At 47.1% G+C, this 27,563-nt stretch overlaps 1 protein-coding gene across 1 annotated transcript; it reads left to right on the top strand.

The window, feature by feature from the left end:
* Positions 1-861: 861 nt before the first annotated feature.
* Positions 862-27,563, top strand: NPHS1 (NPHS1 adhesion molecule, nephrin; the record flags this gene model as incomplete). Its single annotated transcript, XM_080828732.1, has 29 exons — positions 862-1,060; positions 1,171-1,386; positions 1,470-1,592; positions 1,778-1,906; positions 2,411-2,492; positions 2,854-2,957; positions 3,147-3,274; positions 3,370-3,541; positions 3,720-3,877; positions 4,118-4,262; positions 4,371-4,495; positions 6,354-6,540; positions 6,714-6,843; positions 6,996-7,168; positions 15,168-15,308; positions 15,386-15,526; positions 16,482-16,603; positions 17,758-17,929; positions 18,026-18,182; positions 18,278-18,429; positions 19,830-19,941; positions 20,025-20,206; positions 21,717-21,773; positions 24,304-24,423; positions 24,565-24,589; positions 24,696-24,771; positions 24,921-25,014; positions 25,102-25,217; positions 27,432-27,563. Exons 1-29 carry the CDS (start codon positions 1,003-1,005, stop codon positions 27,561-27,563), a joined length of 3,729 nt encoding a protein of 1,242 aa, XP_080684858.1. The 5' UTR covers positions 862-1,002.

The raw sequence follows: 27,563 nt of genomic DNA, 5'->3' as shown, positions 1-27,563 counted from the left end.
CCTGAGATGTAACCACCTAATGGAGGGAGGGAGGGGGAGAGAGGGAGAGACAGAAGGAAGCTTCATGAACTAGAATTCACATGGCCACAGGGTTCCCAAGCTGGGCTCTCTCCTATACCCACTTAGGGCAAGTGGTCTTGGACCCTGCCTTTCCCTCCACCCACTCTGATGGCCCTGCACGCTTGTATACCTTAGATACTCTTTTACACACACGTACTCTTGTGTATACTTTCACAGATCATGTTTCACTCTCACTTTCTCTGTGCTCACACGCATACTCCTGCACTCACACACACATATGCATGCAGATATCTGCATTCCCACAGTCTCTCAGACTCGCTCTTGCACACTCTCCCCCAGAGACCCCTGATGACAATGAGGACATGTCTACCCTGGGAAGGTAGAGACTTGTCAAGGTCATGTGCCAGGGGAGGGAAGAGCTGGGGAGTCCTAACCCCACACTGGGTCCAGCTGTCCACCTGGGTCTGACCGGCTGCCCCTTATCCCTGGCCCCGGCCAGGCCCTTGGGGTCATGGGGACTGGGGAGGCACCGTGGAATGTTCCTGGCATGTGCTGACAGGGGATTTCATGCTCCAGCTGGGCTGGGAGGAGGCTGCTGGGCCTGGAGCTGGAGACTTGGGACGGCAGCTGGGGGAGGCAGGGTCTGGGTCTCTGGGCCACTGACTGCATCAGTCTCCTCACTCTCCTGGCCTCCAGGAGCCTGCTACACTCTGAGCTGCTCTCCTCCCTGAGGGGCTGTGAATGGTGAGAGGAGAGCAGGGGTGGAGGTGGCAGGAGAGAAGGGTGAGACTGAAGAGGAGGAAAGGAGAGAGACAGAGAGACTGACTCACGGGAAGAGAAGAAAACAGAGAAAGAGGAGACAAATGGACGAAGAAAGACAAAAAGAAAAGCCAGAGACATAGGGAGAAGGACCCAGCGAAAGACAGAAACAGAGAGGAGGCAGGCAGTGGACCCTTTGGGAGCCAAGGCAGAGGACCTGAGATGGCTCTGAGGACACCCGTCAGGGCTCCCCTGCTCCTCATGGGGCTGCTGACCACAGGTGAGTGGGATCCTGGCCCTGTGACTCAGCACCAAGTGGTCCTTGTTTTCCATTCATGTTCTCCAGACTGACCCCTCTTCCCTCTCCTGCTGACACCCCTGTGTCCCCAGGCCTGGCCCAGTTGCCGCTTCCTGCCTCAGCCCCGAGAGGCTTCTGGGCTCTGCCTGAAAACTTGACGGTGGTGGAGGGGGCCACTGCTGAGCTGCGGTGTGGGGTCAGCGCCCCCGGCAGTGCGGTGCAATGGGCCAAAGATGGGCTACTCCTGGGCCCGGATCCCAGGATCCCCAGGTTCCCGAGGTATCACCTGGAAGGGGACCCTAGTAGAGGTAAGGGGTCAGGGCCTAAGACCCTGAACCACCAGCAGGGGCTGCCTAAGTTCCTGACCTGCCACCCCTGGTCTCACCTACAGGTGAATTCCACCTGCATATTGAAGCGTGTGACCTCAGCGACGATGCAGAGTATGAGTGCCAGGTCGGCCGCTCGGAGACAGGCCCTGAGCTTGTGTCTCCCAGAGTGATCCTCTCCATCCTGGGTACGGGTGAGAGACCCCCAGGATGCAAGCATCCAGATTTCCATCCCTCTCCTACCCTGGGGCCCAGGATTCCAAGCCCCCAGTCCCAGACCCAGGATGCACATCTGATGAGCACTGAGACTCCAAACCCAAATCCTCATCTTTTTCTCAGTGGTGGCAGCTCACCCCACACCTTTTCTCACCAGTGCCCCCCAAGGTGCTCCAGCTGACCCCCGAGGCAGGGAGCACAGTCACGTGGGTTGCTGGGCAGGAGTACGTGGTCACCTGCGTGTCTGGGGATGCAAAGCCAGCACCCGACATCACCTTCTTACAGAGTGAGTGTGGATGAACTGGCGGGAGCCCCTGGAATGGGGAGGGGAGTATCCTCCTAGAGGTCCCAGAAAATAGGATATTCCTGAGTGATGGGGATGCAGGAATGGACTTGGGGAGATGTTGAGGCCAGTGTGAGACCCTGGAATGGGAGGGAACCTACAGGGAGAGACACCAAAGTGATCGCAGGACTGTGACCCTGAGTCTGGGACTCAGGGAAGAGGCTGAGGCTCCAGACGGAGATATGGGTGTCATCATGGGTGCAGAAGCAAGAAGCAGGGTGATGGAGGTGGGTGACTCAACCTGGCCAGGTGGTGAGGGCAAAGGTGAGGCCCAGGACCTCCAGCATTCAGGGAGGCTTGAATGTGTGGAGGAACCGAGCTGGAGCTTTCCCCCTGGAACCAGGAGGGAGGGCACACTGTGTCCACCCTGAGGATTTCCAGGCCATTCTCTCCAGAATCAGCCTTGGGGGGAACCTGGCATCCCTCTAGCCCTCTTGTTGCCTCAAGGCGGACAAACAGTTTCCGACGCCTCTGCTAATGTGAACGTGGGGTCCCAGGAGAAGCTCTTCACCACGGAGGCCACAGCCAGGTATGAAATTTGCGATGCCCTCCTCTCAGCCTGACCCCCAAGTTTCTCCGTGAGAACTCCAAGCATGGAGACTAGAGTCAGGCATGAACATCTGGGACCTAATTGTTCACGACGACCCTCCAAAACTAGTTCCAGAGTATCAAGTACAAGGATTTTGGCCAGGAGTGGGCCTCTGGAATCCCAATTTTCACTGCTGACCACCCCCCCCCCCAGATTGCTTCCATGGAATTCTAGATCCTAGAGGAAATCAGCAGAGAGACCTAGACCAGGTGTGGGAACCTGGGATCACCCACCTCGTCTCCCTGAGTCCCCAAATTTCAGACGATGACTCTGACTCTAGAACCCCAACTTCTCACCCCAGGGTGATACCCCAGAGCTCAGATAATGGGCAGCTACTGGTCTGTGAGGCATCCAGCCCAGCATTGGACACCCCCATCCGGGTCTCAGTCACCATGAATGTTCTGTGTAAGTGGGGAACTGAGTCAGCTGTGGGCACGGAGGATGGGAAGCAGGAATTAGGGGGTCCTGGGGGAGTGCAGGGATTATGGAAGGTTCAGGTTATCAAGGAGAAACACAGGGTTTCAGGGGCAAATTGTGGGGTCTGGAAAGAATGGATGGGTTCCCCAGGCCCACTGAGTGATTGCTGCTTCCCAGTCCCCCCAGGACCTCCTGTCATTGAATGGCCAGGCCTGGACGAGGGGCACGTGCGGGCAGGACAGAGCTTGGAGCTGTTGTGTGTGGCCCGAGGGGGAAATCCCCCAGCCACACTGCAGTGGCTGAAGGTGAGGGCAGAGGCCCGCCTGGGGATGGGAGGGGCAGCGGGGAGGTCGGGGGAGGAGCTGGTCCTGAGCAGGCGCAGATCTCTCTCCGTCTCCAGAATGGCCAGCCCATGTCCACAGCTTGGGGCACGGAGCATGCTGAGGCGGTGGCCCGTAGCATGCTGGTGATGACCGTGAGACCGGAAGACCACGGGGCGAGGCTCAGCTGTGAGGCCCAAAACAGCGTATCTACGGGGATCCAGGAACGCGGAGTCACGCTGCAGGTCACCTGTGAGTCCTGATCCCAGCTGCCCATCTGTCACTCCGTGCCCCAGAGAACCATCTGTTTGTGCCCCCATGCCTATCTGATGCCAAAGACCTTGTCATCTGTCCCCAGTCTCCTGGCGGGGCTGGTCTGTGAGGCATCCAGCCAAGTTTCACGTCTCTCCTCTGCCCGTCGTCCCTGCAGTCCCCCCCAGTGCCATTACCATCTTGGGATCCGCATCCCAGTCTGAGAACAAGAACGTTTCGCTCTCCTGCGTCACCAAGTCCAGTCGCCCACGGGTCCTGTTGCGATGGTGGCTGGGCTGGCGGCAGCTGGTGCCCACGGAAGAGATGGTCATGGATGTGAGGCAGTGGCCAGACTCCTGGGTCTGAGGGAGGAGGGAGCCGAGGGCACCACTCTTGGATCTGGGAGAGGATGAGCCTGGAAGCCTGGGTAACTGGGTCTGGCCTCCAGGGTCTCACAGAGGAGGAGGGGGTGGAGATGCTTTCCGTGTCCTTGCTAGGGTCTGGGGTGAGCCCGGACCTTGGGTACCTGGGATAGGAGTGCTGTTGTTGCCAAGTCTGAAGCTCGCTCCTTGGCAGGGCCTGCATGGCGGCCACATCTCCATGTCCAACCTCACGTTCCTGGTGCGGCGAGAGGACAATGGTCTGACTCTCACGTGTGAGGCCTTTAGCGAGGCCTTCACCAAAGAGACCTTCAAGAAGTCACTCACCCTGAATGTGAAATGTGAGCCTCCACCCTTGCCCCCGGGGGTGCCCCATTCCTTAGAGACCCTCCCTCCAACCCTCAGGCCCAACCCAGAGAGAAAAGCCACTCTTCCTGCTTTCCTCACAGATCCTGCCCAGAAGTTGTGGATAGAGGGCCCCCCAGAGGGACAACGCCTCCGGGCTGGGACTCGAGTGAGGCTGGTGTGTCTGGCCATTGGAGGCAACCCAGAACCCTCTCTTACCTGGCTCAAGGTTGGTGCCAAACAAGGGCTTATGGAGGTGGCCAGAAGGGCTGCGGGGTGGGGGTGGGGAAGACAGAGCCCTTTTCTCTCTCCTCCAGAGTCTTGGGAAATGTTGGGAAAATGTGAATTTCTTGAAAAATACTGAAGAGTTTGAGTTTTGGTAGGGAATTGGAAAAGACACAAATGCCATGAGGATGAAACGGAATCCTAGGAAAATTCTGGGAATTCTGGGAAAACAGTGAGAATTCTAGGAAAAAGGAAGGTATTCTAGATGAGGATAAGGAATTCTGGAGAAAAGGCAATTAATTTCACCAAAAGTAAAGGAAATTCTGGTTAAATCTGAGGGATTCAGACGAAATGGCTGGAATTTTAGGGAAAGACCAAGTATTCCAGGTCCCAGGACAATGATGGGCAAAGGCTAGAAATTTGGGGGAGAGACTTGTTATTCCACAGAACATTTGAAAATTTATTAATATAAAATTGCGTTCATGGGATTTGGAGGTAAGAAAGTGAAATTCCATTAAAATTAAAAGAAATTCAGGACACCTGGGTGGCTTAGTCGGTTAAGCATCTGCCTTTGGCTCAGGTCATGATCTCAAGGTCCTGGGACTGAGTCAGGATCTTTGCTCAGCAAGAAGCCTGCTTCTCCCTCTGCCTGCCACCCCCACTGCTTGTACTCTCTCTCTCTCTTTCTCTCTCTCCCTCTCTCTCTCTCTTGCTCACTCTCTGGTATCTCTTGCTCGCTCTCTGGTAAATAAATAAATAAATAAAATCTTAAAAAAAAAAAAAAACAAACCTTGGGGCGCCTGGATGGCTCAGTGGGTTAAAGCTTCCGCCTTCAGCTTAGGTCATGATCTCAGGGTCCCAGGATCAAGCCCTGCATCCAGCTCTCTGCTCAGCAGGGAGCCTGCTTCCTTCCCCTCCCACCCCCTCTGTCTACTTGTGATCTCTGTCTGTCAAATGAATAGATAAAATCTTTAAAAAAAAAAAAAACCTTGACAAAATAAAATAAAATAAAATAAATTCTGACCAAATTCTGAGAAAATCCTGGGAACTTAGGGGCTAGTGAAAATTCCAGGGGAAAGACTAGGAATTATAGAAATGAAATTTAGTTGGGTGGAGTTTGGGGAAAATGCCAAGAATTTAGTCAATACAAAGGATTCTAGTAAAAGACTAGTGTAAGGGGCACCTGGGTGGCTCAGTGGGTTAAAGCCTTTGCCTTTGGCTCAGGTCATGATCTCAGGGTCTGGAATCCAGCCCCGCATCAGGCTCTCTGCTCAGCAGGGAACCTGCTTCCCTCTCTCTCTGCCTGCCTCTCTGCCTACTTGTGATCTCTGTCTGTCAAATAAATAAATAAAATCTAAAAAAAAAAGACTAGTGTAATAAGGGAATATTGGGGAAAGATTCAGAAATCTGTAAAAGACTATGAAATTAAGCGAACAATTGAAGGAAATTTGGGGGGAAAGTGGGAATTTTAAGAAAAAGAACTAAGGATAGGAAAAGATGAAGAAATTCTGGGAAAGGCTTGGGGATTCCATGGGACTTTCCTGGCGTGTGGTTGTTTGCTTAGTTGGAATGGATTTTGAGGAGTGGAGGGGAGGGTCGGCAGGGGGCACCAACCATTGCTGGCTTCCAGAGAGCGGTGAAGGTGGGGACTGGAGGTGGGTTCCCACCGCAAAACCTCAGGGCTCTGGTGACCCAGGATAGGCTCTGGGGACCCTGGTGGGAGGTGCTCTATTCTAGTCCCCATTCTTCTACCTTAGCTGGGTGCCAGGGGAAGGAGGCCCCTTTTCCTCATCACACGAATGGGGCTATTTTTGGGGTGAATGGCAGGGCTACGCGGTCCCCCAGTCAGTGTTTGTCCTCAGGACTCCCGGACGGTGACCGAACCGCGGCCGCCCCAGGAGCCGCGACGGGTGCAGCTGGGAAGTCTGGAGAAGTCAGGGAGCACGTTCTCCCGAGAGCTTGTACTGATCACGGGTCCATCGGACAACCAGGCGAAGTTCACGTGCAAGGCGGGTCAACTCAGCGCATCCACGCAGCTTGTGGTGCAGTGTGAGGGCGCTCTCAGCCAGGGTCTGGGGGAGGGCTTGGTCGCGGCAGGGAACTAAGCCAGAGCCAAGCTGGGGGACAGTGGATACCGAGAGCCAGGACGCTGCTGCAGAGCCTGGGATCTAGGCAAGGCGGATGCAGGCTCTGAGTCTTGCTCTTCTGGCCCGTTCTTGAAGTTCCCCCCACAAACGTGACGATCTTGGCCAACGCCACAGCTCTGCGCCCAGGGGATGCATTAAACTTGACTTGCATCAGTGTTAGCAGCAACCCTCCCGTCAACTTATCGTGGGACAAGGAAGGGGAGAGGTGAGAGCACCAGTGGCCCCTCCTCTGTCTGGTTCTGTGCCCTCCTCCCCACCCCTGGCTGGTGTCCTGTCCTGTACCTAGTACTCCTCTGGCTCTGGTTCCATCTCTGCGCTAACCCTGACCTGACCCTACCACCCCTGCTCGGGCCACAGGCTGGAAAGCGTGGCCACACCACCCCGTAGTGCCCCATTCAAAGGCTCTGCAGCAGCTAGGAGCGTCCTTCTGAGAATGTCCTCCCGAGACCACGGCCACCGAGTGACCTGCCAAGCCCACAGCCCTGAACTACGGGAAACCATGAGCGCCTTCTACCGCCTCAACGTGTTGTGTATGTGGAACCCCTCTTGATTCCCTCCTGACCTTATACTACTTGGGTCTTCACCTTGACACCGTCCTTTATCTCCATTCTAAACTTGAAACTTTCCTGATCTTTATCATGGACCCTGGCTCTACACCAATTCCTATCCTGCCCAACCTCCGTTTTGCCTTGCCTTCTATTCTAACCCCTGCTGTGAACCCTCCTGAACTTCTCTCCAACTTTTTTTTTTTTTGGCATTTAAAAAAATTAATGTATAATGTATTATTTGCCCCAGGGGTACAGGTCTGTGGATCATCAGGCTTACACATTTCACAGCACTCACTATAGCATATACCTTCCCCAATGTCCATAACCCAGCCACCCTATCCCTACCTCCCCACCTCCCAGCAAGCCTCAGTTTGTTCCATGAGGTTAAGTCTGTTTTATGGTTTGTCTCCCTCCCGATCCCATCTTGTTTCATTTTTTCCCTCCCTACCCCTCAGGACCCCCCTTCCTGCCTCTCAAATTCCTCATATCAGTGAGATCATAGGATAATTATCTTTCTCTGATTGATTTATTTCACTTAACATAATACCCTCTAGTTCCATCCATATCTTTGCAAATGGCAAGATTTCATTCCTTTTGATGGCTGCATAGTGTTCCATTGTATATATATTACCACATCTTCTTTATCCATTCATCTATTGATGGACATCTAAGTTCTTTCCATGGTTTGGCTATTGTGGACATTGCTTCTATAAACATTCAGGTGCACGTGCCCCTTCGGATCATTACATTTGTATCTTTAGGGTAAATACCCAGTAGGGTGATTGCTGGGTCATAGGATAGCTCTATTTTTAACTTTTTGAGGAATCTCCATACTGTTTTCCAGAGTGGCTGCACCAGCATGCATTCCCACCAACAGGGTAGGAGGGTTCCCCTTTTTCTGCATCCTCGCCAAGATCTGTCATTTCCTGACTTGTTAATTTTAGCCATTCTGACCAGTGTGAGGTGGTATCTTATTGTGGTTTTGATTTGTATTTCCCTGATGCCGAGTGCTGTTGAGCAATTTTCCTTGTGTCTGTTGGCCATTTGGATGTCTTCTTTGCCGAAATTCATGTTCATGTCTTCTACTGTTCATGTCTTCTGCCCAGTTCTTGATTGGATTATTTGTATTTTGGGTGTTGAGTTTGATAAGTTCTTTATAGATTTTGGATACTAGTCCTTTTTCTGATATGTCATTTGTGAATATCTTCTCCCATTCTGTCAGTTGTCTTTTGGTTTTGTTGACTGTTTCCTTTGCTGTGCAAAAGCTTTTTATCATGATGAAATCTCAATAGTTCATTTTTGCCCTCGTTTCCCTTGCCTTGGTGATGTTTCTAGGAAGAAGTTGCTGAGGCTGAGGTTGAAGAGGTTGCTGCCTGTGTTCTCCTCAAGGATTTTGATGGGTTCCTGTCTCACATAGAGGACTTTCATCCATTTGGAGTCTATTTTTGTGTGTGCAGTATAAGGAAATGGTCCAGTTTTATTCTCCTGCATGTGGCTGTCCAATATTCCCAGCACCATTCGTTGAAGAGACTTTTTTCCATTGGACATTCTTTCCTGCTTTGTTGAGGATTAGTTGACTATAGAGTTGAGGGTCCCTTTCTGGGCTCTCTATTCTGTTCCATTGATCTATGTGTCTGTTTTTGTGCTAGTACCATACTGTCTTGATGATGACAGCTTTGTAATAGAGCTTGAAGTCCGGAATTGTGATGCTGCCACCTTTGGTGGTTTTCTTTTTCAACATTCTTATGGTTATTTGGGGGGCTTTTCTGGTTCCATATAAATTTTAGGATTATTTCCTTCATTTCTTTGAAAAAAATTGATGGTATTTTGATAGGGATTCATTAAAAGTGTAGATTGCTTTAGGTAACATAGACATTTTCACAATATTTGTTCTTCCAATCCATGAGCATGGAATGTTTTTCCATTTCTTTGTGTCTTCCTCAATTTCTTTCATGAATACTTTATAGTTTTCTGAGTACAGATTCTTTGCCTCTTTGATTAGGTTTATTATGTATCTTAGGTATCTTATGGTTTTGGGTGCAATTGTAAATGGGATGGACTTCTTAATTTCTCTTTCTTCTGTCTTGCTGTTGGTGTATAGAAATGCAACTGATTTCTGTACATTGATTTCATATCCTGACACTTTACTGAAATCCTATATGAGTTCTAGCAGTTTTGGAGTGGAGTCTTTGGATTTTCCACATAAAGTATCATATCATCTGCAAAGAGTGAGAGTTTGACTTCTTCTTTGCCAACTCGGTTGCCTTTTATTTCTTTTTGTTGTCTGGTTGCTGAGGCTAGGACTTCTAGTACTATATTGAATAGCAGTGGTGATAGTGGACATCCCTGCCATATTCCTGACCTTAGAGGAAAAGCCCTCAGTTTTTCCCCATTGAGAATGATATTTGTTGTGGGTTATTCATAGATGGCTTTGATGATATTGAGGTATGTACCCTCTATGCCTATACTGTGAAGAGTTTTGATCAAGAATTTTGTCAAATGCTTTTTCAGCATCTATTGAGAGTATCATATGGTTATTGTTCTTTCTTTTATTGATGTATCGTATCACATTGATTGATTTGCAGGTGTTGAACCAACCTTGCAGCCTAGGAATAAATCCCACTTGGTCGTGGTGAATAATCCTTTTAATGTACTATTAGATCCCATTGGCTATATTTTGGTGAGAATTTTTGCATCCATGTTCATCAAGGATATTGGTCTGTAATTCTCCTTTTTGATAGGGTCTTTGTCTGGTTTTGGGATTAACGTAATGCTGGCCTCATAAAATGAGTTTGGAAGTTTTCCTTCCATTTCTATTTTTTGGAACAGTTTCAGGAGAATAGGTACTAATTCTTCTTTAAATGTTTGGTAGAATTCCTCTGGGAAGCCACCTGGTCCTGGGCTCTTGTTTTTTGGGAGATTTTTGATGACTGCTTCAATCTCCTTACTGGTTATGGGTCTGTTCAGGTTTTCTATTTCTTCCTGGTTCAGTTTTGGTAGCATATAGGTCTCTAGGAATGCATCCATTTCTTCCAGATTGTCAAATTTGCTGGTGCATAGTAATATGTTCATAATATGTTCTTATAATTGTTTGTATTTCTTTGGTGTTGGTTGTGATCTCTCCTCTTTCCTTCATGATTTTATTAATTTGGGTCCTTTCTCTTTTCTTTTTGATAAGTCTGGCCAGGGCTTTATCAATCTTATTAATTCTTTCAGAGAACCAGCTCTTAGTTTCGTTGATTTGTTCTACTTTTCTTTTGGTTTCTATTCCATTGATTTCTACTCTGATCTTTATTACTTCTCATCTCCTGCTGGGTTTAGGCTTTCTTTGCTGTTCTTTCTCCAGCTCCTTTAGGGGTAGGGTTAGGTTGTGTATTTGAGAACTTTCTTGTTTCTTTCTTTCTTTCTTTTTTTTTTTTTAAAGATTTTATTTATTTACTTGACAGAAAGAGATCACTAGTAGGCAGAGAGACAGACAGAGAGAGAGAAAGGGAAACAGGCTCCCAGCCAAGCAGAGAGCCCAATGCGGGGCTCGATCCCAGAACCCTGGGATCACGACCTGAGCTGAAAGCAGAGGCTTTAAGCCACTGAGCCACCCAGGCACCCCTCTTTTTTTTTTTTAAGATTTTATTTATTTATTTGACAGAGAGAGAGAGAGAGAGAGATTACGAGTAGACAGAGAGAGTGGGGGAAGCAGGCTCCCCACTGAGCAGAGAGCCCGATGCAGGGCTCGATCCTGGGACCCTGAGTTCATGACCTGAGCTGAAGGCAGAGGCTTAACCCACTGAGCCACACAGGTGCCCCACCTTTCTTGTTTCTTGAGAAAGGCTTGTATTGCTATATAGTTTCCTCTCAGGACTGCTTTTACTGTGTCCCAAAGATTTTGAACAGTTGTGTTTTCATTTTCATTTGTTTCCATGAATTTTTAAAAATTCTTCTTTAATTTCTTGGTTGACCCATTCATTCTTTAGTAGGATGCTCTTTAGCAGGATGCTCTTTAGCCTCCATGTATTTGAGTTCTTTCCAACTTTCCTCTTGTGACTGAGTTCTAGTTTCAGAGCATTGCAGTCTGAAAATATGCAGGGAATGATCCTAATCTTTTGTTACTGGTTGAGACCTGAATTGTGACCCAGGATGTGATCTATTCTGGAGAATGTTCCATGTGTACTAGAGAAGAATGTGTATTCTGTTGTTTTGGGCTGGTATGTTCTAAATATATCTGGGATTTCCATCTGGTCCAGTGTGTCATTTAAAGCCTTTATTTCCTTGTTGATCTTTTGCTTAGATGATCTGTCCATTTTGGTAAGGGGGGGGTGTTAAAGTCCCCCACTATTATTGTATTACTGTTGATGTGTTTCTTTGATTTTGTAATTGTTATTGTTTGTTATGAATTGGTTCATATAATTGGCTGCTCCCATATTAGGGGCATAGATATTTAAAATTTTTAGATCTTCTTGCTGGACAGGCCCTTTAAGTATGATATAGTGTCCTTCCTCATCTCTTACTTTAGTCTTTGGCTTAAAATTTAATTTATCTGATATAAGGATTGCCACCCCAGCTTTCTTTTGATGTCCATTAGCATGGTACATTGTTTTCCACCCCCTTACTTTAAATCTGAAGGTGTCTTTGGGTCTAAAATGAGTTTCTTGTAGACAGCATATTAATGGGTCTTGTTTGTTTATCTATTCTGATACCTTGTGTCTTTTGATTGGAACATTTAGCCCATTTACATTTAGGGTAACTATTGAAAGATACGAATTTAGTGCCATTGTATTGCCTGTAAGGTGACTATTGCTGTATATTGTCTCTGTTCCTTTCTGGTCTGTTACTTTTATGCTCTCTCTTTGCTTAGAGGACCCCTTTCAATATTTCCTGTAGGGCTGGTTTGTTGTTTGCAAATTCTTTTAGTTTTTGTTTGTCCTGGAAGCTTTTTATCTCTCCTTCTATTTTCAGTGACAGCCTTGGCTGCATATTTTTCTTGTTTAGTGCTCTGAATATATCATGCCAGTCCTTTCGGGCCTGCCAGGTCTCTGTGGATAGGTCTGCTGCCAATCTAATATTTCTACTGCTGTGTGTTACAGATCTCTTGCCCTGAGCTGCTTTCAGGATTTCAGGATTTTCTCTTTGTCTCTGAGACTTGTAAGTTTTACTATTAGATGATGGGGTATGGACCTATTTTTGTTGATTTTGAGGGGGGTTCTTTGTGCCTCTTGGATTTTGATGCTTCTTCCCTTTGCCAATTAGGGAAAGTCTCTGCTATAATTTGTTCCAGTATAACTTCTGCCCCCCTCTCTCTTTCTTCTTCTTCTGGGATCCCAATTATTCTATTTGTTTATTTTCTTTTTTAGAGAGAGAGAGAGAGAATGAGAGAGAGCATGAAGGGGGAGAAGGTCAGAGGGAGAACCAAACTCCCTGCAGAGCTGGGAACCAGATTCAGGACTCAATCCCATGACTCTGGGATCATGACCTAAGCCAAAGGCAGTGGCTTAACCAACTGATCCACTTAGGTGCACCAGAGATCTCAATTATTCTAATATTGTTTCATCTTATGGTATCACTTAGCTCTCGAATTCTCCCCTCATGGTCCATTAGTTGTTTATCTCTCTTTTTCTCAGGTTCTTTATTCTCCATCATTTGGTCTTCTGTATCACCAATTCTCTCTTCTACCTCATTCATCCTAGCAGTAAGAGCCTCCATTTTTTATTGCACCTCAGTAATAGCTTTTTCAAAATTTCAACTAAATTAGATTTTAGTTCTTTCATTTCTCCAAAAAGGGATTTTTATCTCTCCAGAAAGGGATTCTCTAGTACCTTCCATGCTTTTTTTGAGCCCAGCTAGCACCTTGGTAATCATAATTCTGATCTCTGCTTCTAACATCTTACTAATGTCTGTATTGATTAGGTCCCTAGCTGTTGGTACTGCCTCTTGTTCTTTTTTTTGAGGTGAGTTTTTCTGCCTTTTCATTTTATCCAGATAAGAATAGATTAATGAGAGAACAAAATACTAACAGGGTAGCAACAACCCCAGAAAAATATACACTAACCAAATTGGAAGAGACCTGAAACTGGGGGGTGGGGGAGAAGGAAAAAAAATATATATGTATATGTATGTATATGTATATGTATATATATATATATATTAGACTGCTGAATAAAATAGAGCTACACACTTGATTTTGGTTGTATTTTCTTCTGTTAGAAGAAACTACTTCCCAAAATTTTAAAGAAAGAAAAACTTATATATATACAAAAATAAGGGTAAACATGATGAAGGGATAGAATATGTCTGTAAAGATGAAAATTTAAAAAAACTCTAAAAAAGGAATTGATAAGAAGTGGTTGAAAAAAGAAAAAAAAGGAGGAAAGAATGTGATCAGGCTGGAGACTAGAACAAAGCCATGCGCTAGATTTAGGGTATATTTTGATCTAGTAGAAGAAATTGTATCCCAAAATTGTAAAGAAAAAAAAAACTTTATGTATACAAAAAATAAGTTTAAATACAATGAAGGGATAAAATATGACTATAACAATGAAAATTTTAAAAGATTTTTTAAAAGGTATTGATAAGGTAAAATTGTTTAAAAATGTTAAAATAGGAAAGAGGAAAAATTTTAAAAGATAGAATAAGAAAAAAATAAAATTAAAAAAATTTAACTTTGAAAGACTAAAAGATCTTGGGAAAAAAGCCATGAATTCTGTGTTGCTTTCCCCTAACTCTGGAGTTCCACAGTTCTCATTGATTGGTGAACTTGGTCTTGGCTCACTGTTCTTGTTGATATTCTGAGGGAGGGGTCTGTTGCTGTGAGGCTCAAATGTCTTTGCCCCAGATCGAATTGCTTTGCACTGCCCTTGCTGGGGGCCAGGCTAAGAAATCTGCTTGGGTTTGCTCTCTGGAGTTTTTGTTCACTGCAACTTTTCCATAGAGCTTTCCTGTTTCCTGTTTCCTGTTTTCCTGAACATCCTCCATAGAGGACGGGAATGAAAATGGCGGCCTCCCAATTTCCAGCCCAGAGGAGATGAGAGCTCGGGCCCCACTCCTCAGTTGTGCCCTCAGAGAAAAGCCATCAATCCCTCCCGTCTCCCTGGTCTCTGGCCGCACTCTGAGGTCACCCAGCCTGTGACCGAGCATTTCTATCTCTGGCACACCACCCGTTTGGAGTCTCCAAACCCAGCAGATTCCTGCAGTGTGCTTTCATGCTGCTCCTCCCAGAGGAAGAAGGAGGGGGTCTCCCCAGATCTGCCACTTGTGGGGTCCCTGCTGAAGAGCAGTGGCTCGACTGTGTCATGGATCACAGTTTAAGGTAACCCCGAGCTGAGAGCTCACTCCTCGGCTCCGTCTCTGTAGCTGGCTTCCCGCTCTGATACTTGGGAGCTCTGCTACATTCAGACACCCTTGATCCTTCTGTGACCCGGCGGAACCTGAGACCACACTGTCTCTGCAAGGGCTCTACCCCCCACTTAGCCTCTGGAACGACGTCCCTCAATGGAGCAGACTTCTAAAAGTTCCAATTTTGTGCTCTGCTGCTCCACCGCTTGCCAGGAGCTGGCCCTCCCCCTGAGGTCTATCTTCCCGTATATCATTTTGGATTCACTTCTCTGCATGTCCTACCTTCCAGAAAGTGGTTGGTTTTCTGTTCCTAGAATTGCTGCTCTTCCTCTCTTCTATCTCCTGTTGAGTTTGTAGGTGTTCAGAATGGTTTGATAACTGCGTAGCTGAACTCCTGGGACCTGATATTTTGGTCTCCTACTCCTCAGCCACCTTGCTCTGGAGGCCTTCTCTCCATCTTTTAACCTTGATTCTAGCCTTTATTCTCTTCCTAAGCTGGATCCTAACCTCTATCCTGAACCTAATAGCTGAGCTCAGCTCTGAATACCTTGTCCACAACCTTAAATCTAGTCATGACTCCAACTTTAACCCTTATACCTGATCTCAAATCCATCCCAGACCCCAACCTTGACTCCCGGTGACACCCCTCCCACAGACCCTCCGGAGTTCCTGGGGGAGCAGGTGTTTGTGGTGACCGCGGTGGAGCAGGGCGAGGCACTGCTGCCGGTGTCTGTATCTGCCAACCCTGCCCCTGAGGCCTTCAACTGGACCTTCCGCGGCTACCGCCTCAGCCCAGGTGCGTGGAGAGGCCACAGAAAGGGGTGCAGGTCTCTCGCACCGGAGAGTCAGGCTCCTCACACTGACCTCCCCCAGCTGGCGGCCCGCGGCATCGCATCCTGTCTGGTGGAGCCCTGCAACTATGGAATGTGACCCGCGCTGACGACGGCCTCTATCAGCTGCATTGCCAGAACTCGGAGGGCACCGCTGAAACTCTAGTGCGGCTGGACGTACACTGTGAGGCCCCATCATCACCCTAGGAAACTAGGAAGTTCTGGGAGCCCTGTCCCCCTGCTAACCACACCCACTCAGGGACTCTTGCCCAATGTGGAGTCTCATCTTATGGAAGCTCTGCCTACCTAGGGATGTTCACTCATCCTGAAAGCCTTTCACTTTGGGAGCCTCCACTGTGATGGAGTCATTCCCACTTTGGGAACCTGCCCACTAGAGAGACCCTATGTGGAATCTGCTCAGACAGGGGGCCACCTACATGGGACTCAGTCTCATCAGGAAGCCCTGGGGTGCCTGGGCGCGTCAGTCAGCCAGGCATCTGACTTTTGATTTCAGCTCAGATCATGATCTCAGGATCCTGAGATTGAGCCCTGGCTCCTCTGTGCTCAGGGTGGAGCCTGCTTAAGACTTCAGATTCTCTCTCCCTCTCCTTCTGCACATATGAGCTCTGTGTATGCAGGAGCTCTCTCCCTCTCTCTCAAAAAAAAAAGTGGGGGGAGGTGCCTGGGTGGCTCAGGGGGTTAAGCCTCTGCCTTCTGCTCAGGTCATGATCTCAGGGTCCTGGGATCCAGCCCTGCATCAGGCTCTCTGCTCAGCGGGGAGCCTACTTACCCCTCTCTCTCTGCCTGCCTTTCTGCCTACTTGTGATCTCTGTCTGTCAAATCAATAAATAAAATCTTAAAAAAAAAAAAAGGAAGCCAAACCCACTGTGGAAGATCCACTTCCATACAATCCTGGAAGTCCACCAGACCTCCTCTTGTCACCACAGAGGTGCAGTACGGTAGAGGGTGGGGGAATGCCTCACTAACCCTGAGAACTTTACTCTAAGTGCTCTGCATAAAGGGAAGACTGAATACCTGTGACTTTCCTGAGCACCTCTAAGACACCTCTCCCACCTGGGGCCTTCTCCTACCATCATCTGTATGGCACAAGCACCTTCCTCAACCCCTTGCCTCTCCAGATGCTCCCACTATCCGAGCTCTCCAGGACCCAACTGAGGTGAATATTGGGGGTTCTGTGGATATAGTCTGCACCGTTGATGCCAATCCCATCCTTCCAGAGATGTTCAGCTGGGAGAGGCTGGTAAGGATCCGACCTTTGGTAAATGGAGGTGGGGGTGGGGGATGTGGTTTCTTGACTGTGAGCTCCTTGGGGGGAGGGATCTTAGCTATATGATCCTATATAATGATACATTTGTTGGGACATCCTCCAAGAACTAACTAACTGTTGAATGGCAGATGGATGGGTGCATGAGTGGGTAAATAAACAAATGAGTGGGTGGGCAGGTGGATGGATAGGTAGGTAGACGGTGCATAAATGGAGGGAAGAACATATGGACAAACAGACAAGTGAATGGATAAATGATGAGTAGATGAGTGACTTAATAGTTGAATGAGAGAAATGAATAGATAAATTGATTAGATTTGAGGGTACATGGATAGATAAATACACCATTAGTAGGGCACCTGGGTGGCTCAGTGGGTTGGGCCTCTGCCTTAGGCTCGGATCATAATCTCAGGGTCCTGGGATCAAGCCCTGCATTGGGCTCTCTGCTCAGTGAGGAGTCTGCTTCCCCCGTCTCTCTGCCTGCCTCTCTGCCTACTTGTGATCTCTCTCTGTCAAATAAATAAATAAAATCTTCTAAAAAAATACACCATCAGTGGAAATATGTCTGTGGAAGAGTGATGGATGGATGGATGGATAGGTGGATGGATGGATGGGTGCATGGTCAATGGAGAGATGGATAAACAGGTAGATGAACATTTGCATGTATTTATGGGTATGTGCATGTATGAGTAAATAGAAGAGGTGGATGGTTAGAGAGATGGAAGGGTGGATAGGTGGAGGGCAGAAGGAAGATAAATGAATGGGTGAATGCACAAAAGGATAAAGGAGAGGTAGATGAATGGATAGATAAATGAATAAATCAATGCAGAGATGGATGGTTAAATAGATGGTGGATGGGTAGATAGATCATTCTGAGCATGAATGATTGGATAAATGAATGGGTGAATAGTTTTCTTGATTGGTGGATAAATGGATGGGCCCATGAATGAATGATTAGATGCGTGGATAGATGGATGGATGACTCAGGGAATGGATAGGTGGGAGAATGTTTTCTTTGCTAGATCTGTGGAGATTGATTGTGTCTGGGAGAATAAGGATGGATCCAGTTTGGGGGAGAATGAGGCTGGGGCCAGACTTGGGGGGGCATCTCCTGTATCTTGTGCCTCAAGGGAGAAGAGGAGGAGGACCAGAGCCTGGATGACATGGAGAAAATGTCAAAGGGAGCCACAGGGCGTCTTCGAATTCACCATGCCAAACTGGCCCAGGCTGGTGCTTACCAGTGCATTGTGGACAATGGAGTGGCACCTCCAGCCCGAGGACTGGTCCGACTTGTTGTCAGATGTGAGTAACACTTAAACTCTGATTTTAAGGCCTCCACTAAACTCACATCTCTCATGTCTTTCCACATACCTCATGTTGACCAACAACCCCTTCTAGTTCCCCCCCAGGTGGAGCACCCCACCCCCCTAACTAAGGTGGCTGCAGCTGGAGATAGCACCAGTTCTGCCACCCTCCACTGTCGTGCCCGAGGTGTCCCCAACATTGTCTTCACTTGGACCAAAAACGGAGTCCCTCTGGATCTCCAGGATCCCAGGTGAGTCAAGGCCTAGCCAGGGAGCACTCTAGTCCTAACTTTGGTCCCCCAACCCCAGTTACCTTTCCTAAATCTCTGCCCCACTTCCCCCCCAGGTACACAGAGCACACATACCACCAGGGTGGCATCCACAGCAGTCTCCTGACCATTGCCAACGTGTCTGCAGCCCAGGACTACGCCCTGTTCACGTGCACAGCCACCAATGCCCTTGGCTCAGACCACACCAACATTCAACTCGTCAGCATCAGTATGGTGGGAGTGGGCTGTGAGGGTGTTGGGCAGATGCTCCCTGGGTCAATCTGCAAGTCTCTGGTTGGCCCAGAAAGGCAGTGTTCCCCAAGCCCAAGAAGTGTTTATGAATGGAGATGGAGTTTCAGCCTGCCTTGAAAATACTAGTGGGGAAAAAAAAAAGAAAATACTAGTGGAGACTGGATCTTCAGGGAACCCCACAACAAGGAAAAGAAGTGGGGGGAATTATTGGCCCAAGTAATCGAAAAGTAGATTGTCGGGAGTTGCTGGATTTAGGTTCAGCTATCATCTAGAACTATCTGACTCTTAGGTCTGCTTTTCTCTGTGTTGGCTTTATTCTAAGGTTCTTCATAGAGGCTGTTAGGCTTCCCAGGGGAAGTGGAATTTTTTTCTCTTCTGAACAGTGGTATGAAATTACTAGACTTAAGATTTATTGGCTCTATTCAGGTCCCATCCCATCCCTACACCAACCCTGTGGTGAGGGAAGGCGACACCCTGGTTGGCTTGGCTCAGTCATGTATCTCTCCTACAAGGAGTGGGGTCATTTCCATCAGAAGTACCTGGTCTGAGAATGTGGACAAGTGGTTTTCCAAAGGATACTCAGGGTTCTGCAACCAGAAGAAATAAGGAATGAATGTGACACGGGCACCAAAAAATCCACACAAGGAACATATGTCATATACAACCAGTGCTGATATTTGTCAAATCTATTTGCAAATTTGCCTACGTGCTAAAATTTATTTATAACCCCAAAATTGATACTCATGCTGCTTTCTTGGTCATTCAGGAACATGTACAGAGCAGATTAAAAAAATTGAGTCACCCAATGAACACATTCTCGATTGGGTTAGAACAGGGTGACACTCTGCTTTCTTGTTCCAGCTTTCACACTATAAGGAAATGTCCTCTTTGTAGACTATTTAGTCCCACATTTTTTGCACTTTTGTGCTTTTTGTTAGTGATTTTGCTATTTAAAGTGGCCCTTAGCCATAGTGCTGATGTGCTGTCTGGAGTTCCTAAGGATAGGGAGAAAACACTTCTGTTGGATAAACTTCATTCAAACATCAATTATAACACTGTTTGGCAGTGAGTTCAGTGTTAGTGAATCAATAAGATACATTAAATAAAGTGTCTTAAACAGAAACACACAAAAAAAACAAGGTCATGTATTGATTGGTTGATGAAAATATTGTGACAGGAGGTTCACAGGAACCTAACTGCATTTCCCCTAGAAGCAACGATTTGATGTTCTGTAATTCAGTGTTCATAGCAACTTTACAGAACGTAACCACTACTAATTACAAGAATCGACTATATATTTAAAATCATTCTTAGAAAAACCTGGAAGGAATCTCCTTTTGTAGCCTCTGACTACTCCCCTCATCCTTCTCCTCAAAGGCCGCCCGGATCCCCCAACAGGATTAAAGGTTGTGAGCATGACTCCGTATTCAGTGGGGTTGGAATGGAAACCTGGCTTTGATGGGGGTTTGCCACAGAGGTTTCGGATCAGGTGGGTCCCCATCACGGCGGGAAGGGATGGCAGCCAGCAGGGCTGGGGCACCTCCCTGAATGACTACCCTCTTTTTCATGCAGATATGAGGCACTGGAGACTTCAGGGTTCCTCTACATGGATGTCCTACCACTCGAGGCCACCACTTTCACCCTGACTGGACTGCAGCCCTCTACACGATACAGAGTCTGGCTGCTGGCCAGCAATGCCCTAGGGGACAGTGGAGTAACTGACAAGGGGTCCCAGATCACTATCACAACCCCAGGTGGGAAGGGACAATCTTGAGCAGGTTGCAGAGCGCCTCAGGGGACTTATGAGGTGATACAGGGATGTAGATACTATTCCCTTTTTATAGATGAAAACACTGATGACCAAAAAGGCTAAGCAAAGTGCTGAGGCTCACACAGCTAGAAGGAGGTAGAGATGAGACTGGAACTCAGGCAGATGAACACCAGGAACCAGTTTTTAGCCACTAAACGATTCTGTCTGAACGTAGTTAATGACGAAGGGAAATTAGAAAAACGTTTGTATTCAATGGAAGGGAAACATGGAAATTGTGGGGTGCAGCTACAGCAGTGTGAGCAGGACATTTACAAAATTAAGTGCTCGTTTAGATTTCTAAAAAGGTTGCAGACTGATGCTTAATTTCCATCTTAAGAAATTTAAAAAAGAAGAGTAAATGAAACCCAAAGTAAACAGAAGGGAGGAAATAATAAAGAACAAAAATCAATGAACTAGAAAACAGAAAAACCATAGAGAAAAATCAATGAGAACAAAAGCTGTTGCTTTGAAATGTCAAATAACTTTTATAAAGCAAATCAAGGTGAAAAAGAGAAAAGACACAACTACACCTGTATCAGGAACGACAGGGGGCATTAGTACTAATCCTACAGGCATTAAGGGGAAGTTAGGGAGTATTACGGGCAACTTGATGCCAATAAATTCAGCAACTTTGATGAAAGGGACAAATTCCTTCATATGACTAATGAAAACGTTTGAGTGGCTCATCACACAGAGGCGGGTTTAGATAAGCAGGGATTCAGGTCGCAGCTCTGCCGCTTCCTAGTTGTGAGACCCTGGGTAAGTTACTTAACATTTTCGGGCCTCAGTGTCTAAAAATAAGGTATCTCAGATATCTGTGCCTATTACTGAAAGTAAGGTCTCTCTCAGTTGTGAGGATTAAATAAAGTAATCTATCTACAGTGCTTAGAATGGGGACCTGTATAAAATAAGTGCTATGTAAATACTGATTTAGAGAAACTTCTGTTTACTTTGCCCCATTAAAGGTCCCTCTCTCTGTCTTTCCCTTTCTGACAGAGCAGCCTTCTTCCTAATGGAAGTAAGGAACTTCTCCCATTCCTCCTCTTTCTTTCCCCCATTACCGTCTTTCCTCTAAGTACTAAAGCATAAAGCACACTCATTTGCTTGCTCTAGAACTAATACCTCAATTAAGACATTCTGAGGCCCAGCATCTTTTTTGGCCAACCCTCCAACATTGATAATTTGAGTTAAAAGGATCTTCCATACCATAAAGCACTCATCAACAATAATCATCATCTTCATCATCATCATTATTATTGGCATTAGAATGGCTATTAATAGTATTGCCATTATTATCAGCAATTTGCAGGTCTCTTTGAAGTATTCCTAAGAAGCCATAAATCAGTACCTCAAAATGGGTTGAAAAGCTTAATAGGAAACCGTGAAATATTTAAGGCTTACCCAGATTCTTGGTGTTAATTCACAATCACTATATCCACCGCCCCCCCCCCCAGGTCTAGACCAGCCTTCTGGAGACCCTGATTACCAGCTGCCCACAGAGCAGCCTGAAGGTAAGTTTTCAATCCCTTGAATATCCCTCTCTCTGCATGTGACCACAGCTGCTTAAGACTTAGCTCTGTCCCTTATACACATCCTAAGTTCTTTCTCTTTCCGGATGTGACGCACTTTCTCCCTGCCTAATTCAGTTTAATTCTGAAAGAATTAGCTGGTTCTATGCCCTATGCAGAGCCTGTATCAGTTGGCTTAAAAAAAGAGAGAGAGAGATGAGGTGCCTGGGTGGCTCAGTTGGTTGGGCGACTGCCTTCGGCTCAGGTCATGATCCTGGAGTCCCGGGATCGAGACCCACATCGGGCTCTCTGCTTGCCAGGGAGTCTTCTTCTACCCCTGTCTCTTTCCTCTCATGCTCTCTCTCTCTCTCTCACTCAAATAAATGAATAAAATCTTAAAAAAAAAGAGAGAGAGAGAGATTCATTTATTTATATTAGAGAGAGAGAGAGCAAGCAGGGAGAGGGAAAATCAGATAATCTTTTTTTAAAATATTTTATTTATTTATTTGACAGACAGAGATCACAAGTAGGCAGAGAGGAAGGCAGAGAGAGGAGGAAGCAGGCTCCCAGCGGAGCAGAGAGCCTGATGCGGGGCTCGATCCCAGGACCTTGGGATCATGACCTGAGCCGAAGGCAGAGGCTTTAACCCACTGAGCCAGTCAGGCGCCCCGAAAATCAGATAATCTTAAGCAGATTCCCCACTAAGCAAGGAACCAGAGGTGGGGGCCTGAGGCAGAACCCCACACAGGGCTGAGACAGGCCTGGACATGGGCAGTCGTGGAGCCCCAAGCGGTACTTGATCTCAGGACCCTGAGATCAGGACCTGAGCTGAAACTAAGAGTCAGATGCTTAACTGACTGCACCACCCAGGTGCTCCTGTATCATTTGGCTTTTGATGCAAAATAAACCATTTCAAACATGGGCACTTATCATAACAACCATAGTTTCTCTTGATTCTATGAGTGGCTGAACAGTTCTGGTCTGGGATATAGGTAGCTGGAGGCTCGGCTGGGACCGGTTGATCTAGGATGACCTCCTCCTCACATATCTGACAATCTGGTTCTTTGTTGGGACAATGGAGATAACTGGGCCACATGTCTCTCCTTGACTTGTTCACATGGAGGTGGTCACAGGAATCCCAAGAGCAGCAGGACTGAGCAAACACTTTTGAGCTCCTGATTCTGTCACATTTGATATTGTCTTATGGGCTGAAACAAGTGACATGTCTCAACTCAGACTCAATGTGGAAGGGGACTACTCAAGAGTGTAGTTACAGGGGCGCGGGTGGCGCAGTGGGTTAAAGCCTCTGCCTTCGGCTCGGGTCGTGATCCCGGGGTCCTGGGATCGAGCCCCACATTGGGCTCTCTGGTCAGCAGGGAGCCTGCTTCCCTTCCTCTCTCTCTACCTGCCTCTCTGCCTACTTGTGATCTCTGTCTGTCAAATAAATAAATAAAAATCTTTTTAAAAAAGAGAGTATAGTTACAAGGAGAGAATTACAATCCCCCTTCAAAGCCTGAGAAGAAGGTTGCAAGTGACAGAAATTCAGCTGTTGTGCACAATAAAAAGAATTTCTTGGCCTGTGAGGTTGAAAACTCCAATAGGTGCTCATGATTTTCACGAAGGACCTATTTCTCACTCTCTCTCAACTTTGCCTTCATCGCTGATGGCTTCCTTCTCAGATTCTTTCATCAAGAGGGCAAAGAAGTACCTACGCCGCTCCACATACCTCCAACTTTGTTCCACTTCTCAGCAGCCAGCAAAGAAGTGTCCTAAATGTTCTGGCAAAAATCTACCTTGGGTCAAATGCTGGATGGGTCTGAACTCATCACTGTGGAAAGAGGAACGGGTGCTCTTAGCAGCCAGGGAGGTCCGCATGTCCTCCATGGAGATCTGTGGGAATGAATATACAGCCCAAGAGTGAGGAAGGGGTTATTTCCTCAAAGGAAAATGAGTGCTGTTAGCAGAAGATGGGGAGATGGATGCTGAGCAGATGACTGCTTAGAAGGATTTAGTCTTGTCCTTAGGGATATGGCAGAGGACTCCAATATTACCTTGAATGGAAGTTTGTGCAAAGGGGAAGTCATTTGAGAAGAAAATCAGTTGAGAAGACAGGACGTTTAAGGACAGACATTTGACTTTTCCAAGGCTTAGGGGTGTGGCTTTGGCTCAGTGATTCTGGAAACAACTCCACTGGTTAGTTTGCGTGGCTGAGGGGTTCAATACCAGGGTCTATGGTTGATGGGCAAGGCTGAACACATGGGAAGAGGTCTTGAACACCCAGCTGGAGCTCCCATCTCAGTCTACACACAGGGCTCATGCAAAGGTAGGAACCACTGTTAGTGGTTTGACTTTTGAAAGAAGCCACCTGCCCTGAGGTGGCAAGAAGGAGTGGACCTGGAAATCTCTGCCCATGTCCTTCCTTGACCTACGAAGAAGAGCTTCGCTTAGTCAGAATTGGGCTTTCTCAGAGAATGCTGCTCGGGGCCTAGAGCCAATTGTTTTGGGTTCACTGAGAGATACCTTCTTCCCCCAGGAACCCCAGGGTTGCCCCTGCTGCCTGTGCTGTTTGCTGTTGGGGGTCTTTTGCTGCTTTCTAACATCTCCTGTGTTGGGGGATTCCTCTGGCAGCGGAGACTGAGGCATCTTGCTGAAGGTGAGGAGAGAGCATTCTTCCCCTACAGAGATGTTGGACCAACGGTGACAGAGAGCCCTGGGGCTGGTCCGTATTAGTCTCCCAGGGCCTTTTTGGCCAGATGAAGGGTGTCTCTGATCCCTTTTTCCCTACTTTCCTCAGGCATCTCAGAGAAAACAGAGGCAGGGTAAGTGGGAATATTTTTCCATAAGAAAGGCTCTGAGGAAGGAGGTTTGGGGATGAGAGGTGTCAGAGTCGACACCCAGCTGCCCTCCATACCTCTGTCCTGGAAGGTCGGAGGAGGACCGAGTCAAGAATGCATATGAGGACAGCCAGTGGACTGGAGACAGGGACACTCGAAGCTCCACGGTGAGTGGGGATATTCTCAAAAGTTCTGCTGACAGGAAACTGCAGACTAACATTCTGTTATTAACTTCAGGGTAATCATTGGATTATGGAGCCAGAGGATGGAAAAGATTTTATCTGGCTTTTTTTGGGGGGGGGCGGGCTGTTGACAGGTTAGCACAATGGATGCAGAACCATATTACCACTCCATGAAGAACTTCAGCCCCCAGCTACCACCAACACTGGAGGAGGTGTCTTATCCCCGAGGTGAGTCATGACCATATCAGAGCTCCCTCTGCTCATAGATACCCCTGACATCTGGACAGGTGCCCTGATCATCCCTTCCAACTCCAGGTTTCACACATCTTGAAGAGGAAGATGTGGCTTTTCCTGGACACCTGTATGATGAGGTGGAAAGACTGTATGCCCCAACTGGAGCCTGGGGACCCCTCTACGATGAAGTACCAATGGTGAGGTGATTTGTATCAGGAGAAGTCTTTCCTGGCTAGTGACAGAAACCCACCTCCTACTGTTCATATTAGTTAAGGGTAAGCTAGAGGCCATAGCACAAAAGCCTGGCTACGATCCTATTTCCTTCTCACATAGCAATCAGAGGTGAGTGACCCTGTTGCACATGGTTATTCCAGAACTCAAGTTCTTTCCACTGTGTTCCTCTGCCATCCTCTAGTGCATTGTTCAAGTTTGCATAGATAGGCTAGTTCACTGTAGGTTTCAACTGGTGGGAGAGGGAAAAAGAAAGTGTGGTGAAGGTACAACCCTGGCTTATGGCCCAGGCCCAGACATGGTACACTCTACTCCTTCCCTGATGAAAACACAGTCAAATGGTCACACCTAACTGTAAAGGAGACTAAGAAACATAGTCCAGCTTGGCAGCTGTATGCCTCACCAAACTGCTATTACCATGGAAGAAGGAAGCTATGCATTCTGCTGGATAATTAGCCTTCTCCACTACACTGGTTAATCAGACAGATATAGAGAAATACGTCTTTAGCCCACTCAATTGAAAAGTCAAGGAACAAAATAGACTCCAGGCTGTGCCCAGGTCGACCCAGAGTTTCCTCCCTAGAGATGTCCTTAGAAAATGCAGGTTTGTATCCTATTAGACTGGTAACCTTCAGAGCAAAAGAGTGTCTCTTTTCCAATAGCTCTAAAGTTCCAGAGCTCACACTCTATTAGTCTAGCTTTGGTCACATATTTATTGCTGGATGACTGATGCAGGGGAAAGACTATGCTAATCAGACAGGTCAGAACTGGTGTCCAGCCACGGCATCAGAGAGTAGGGGCCAACCACTGGACTTAGTAAGAGAGGAACAGAGAGTCCGAGGGAAGTGAGGATGGTGACTGGGCAAGGCAAGAACAACGGACCCTTTGTCTATCAACTACCCCCACCTACTGTAAGGGGGGTGGCACAGAATGCTTGACTTTCTGTGTGGCTTTGGCTGATGCTTTGGGACCTCTGGGCAAAGGATTTCCCTCCGTAGCTCTGTCCCAGATAGGGCACTGTTCTCAGCAGCGTGGAAAAAAAATGTGCATTACAATGCTGTCCGTGGTGCTGAACCATACGAGCCGTCTGAAGCAGAGATGCAGTCTGCACACTTTCTCTGTGAAGGTCCAGAGTAAATCCTTTGGGCATTGCAGGACATGCTGTCCTCTCCGAAACTACTCAGCTCAGCCGCTGTCATGTAAAAGAAGCCACAGACAATACATACATGAAAAAGTGTGGCTGGGCACCTGGGTGGCTCGGTTGGTTAAGCAACTGCCTTCGGCTCAGGTCATGATCCTGGAGTCCCGGGATCGAGTCCCACATCAGGCTCCCAGCTCCATGGGGAGTCTGTTTCTCCTGCTGACCTCTCTCCTCTCATGCTCTCTCTCTCTCATTCTCTCTCTCTCTCTCAAATAAATAAATAAAATGTTTTAAAAAAAAAAGAAAAGAAAAAGTGTGGCTAAGTTCCAAAAAAACTGTATTTTTAGACACTGAAATTTGAACTTCATATAATTTTCATATGTCATAAATATTCTTCATTTGATATTTTACCATCAATTAAAATATGTAAAACCATTCTTAGCCCCAGGTGGTATGAAAACAAGCAGCAGGCTGTATTTGGCCTATGGGCAAATAAGCTCTAAAGTTTGCTGAGCTAAAACAACTCTTTTCTTCCGATCCTAGGGTAAAGCACATCTCCAGTAAGGACCACTCTACGTGGTCGTTTTTGTCTTCTATTTTGATGAAAATTTTGAAATTTATAGGACGAACAGAATCCTAACTCACATTCCACTCCAATTCCCTACATCATGCACTTTTTAAAGTTTCATATTTCTGACATTTAAATTATTTTTCTGACAGAAATCATGAGATATCTTAGACTTGCTTTAAAATAACTAGTTAGTGAGGTTAGGAGATGGAAAAAAGATGGAGATATAGATAAACCAAGATCGACCAAGGGTCGATATTGTTGAGGTTAGGTGATGGGCACAGGGAGGTTCATGATGGAGGCTCACTGTAATTGCTCTCCTCTTTGTATTTGTTGGATCCCCCCAAAATTAGAAACGAAAACTTTTCTTTTTTTCTGGGAAGTTGAGTAGGAGTGTGTATCCCTCCTAGAGCTGTAAGGATGACCCATAGGGCATCTTTCTATGGTTCCAACTCCACCTTTGCTTGTCAGGGCCCCTGCGACCCCGGCTGGCCTGAGGAGACATATGAGGACGCAAGAGGAATCTATGATCGGGTGGCAGGAGACTTGGACCTCATGGAACCTGATTCTCTCCCCTTTGAGCTGAGGGGACACCTGGTGTGA

This window comes from Martes martes, assembly GCF_963455335.1.
Source record: "Martes martes genome assembly, chromosome: 17".
Lineage (NCBI taxonomy): Eukaryota > Metazoa > Chordata > Mammalia > Carnivora > Mustelidae > Martes > Martes martes.
Note: the sequence above shows the minus strand (reverse complement) of the source record. Positions and strands in the feature narration are given on the sequence as shown.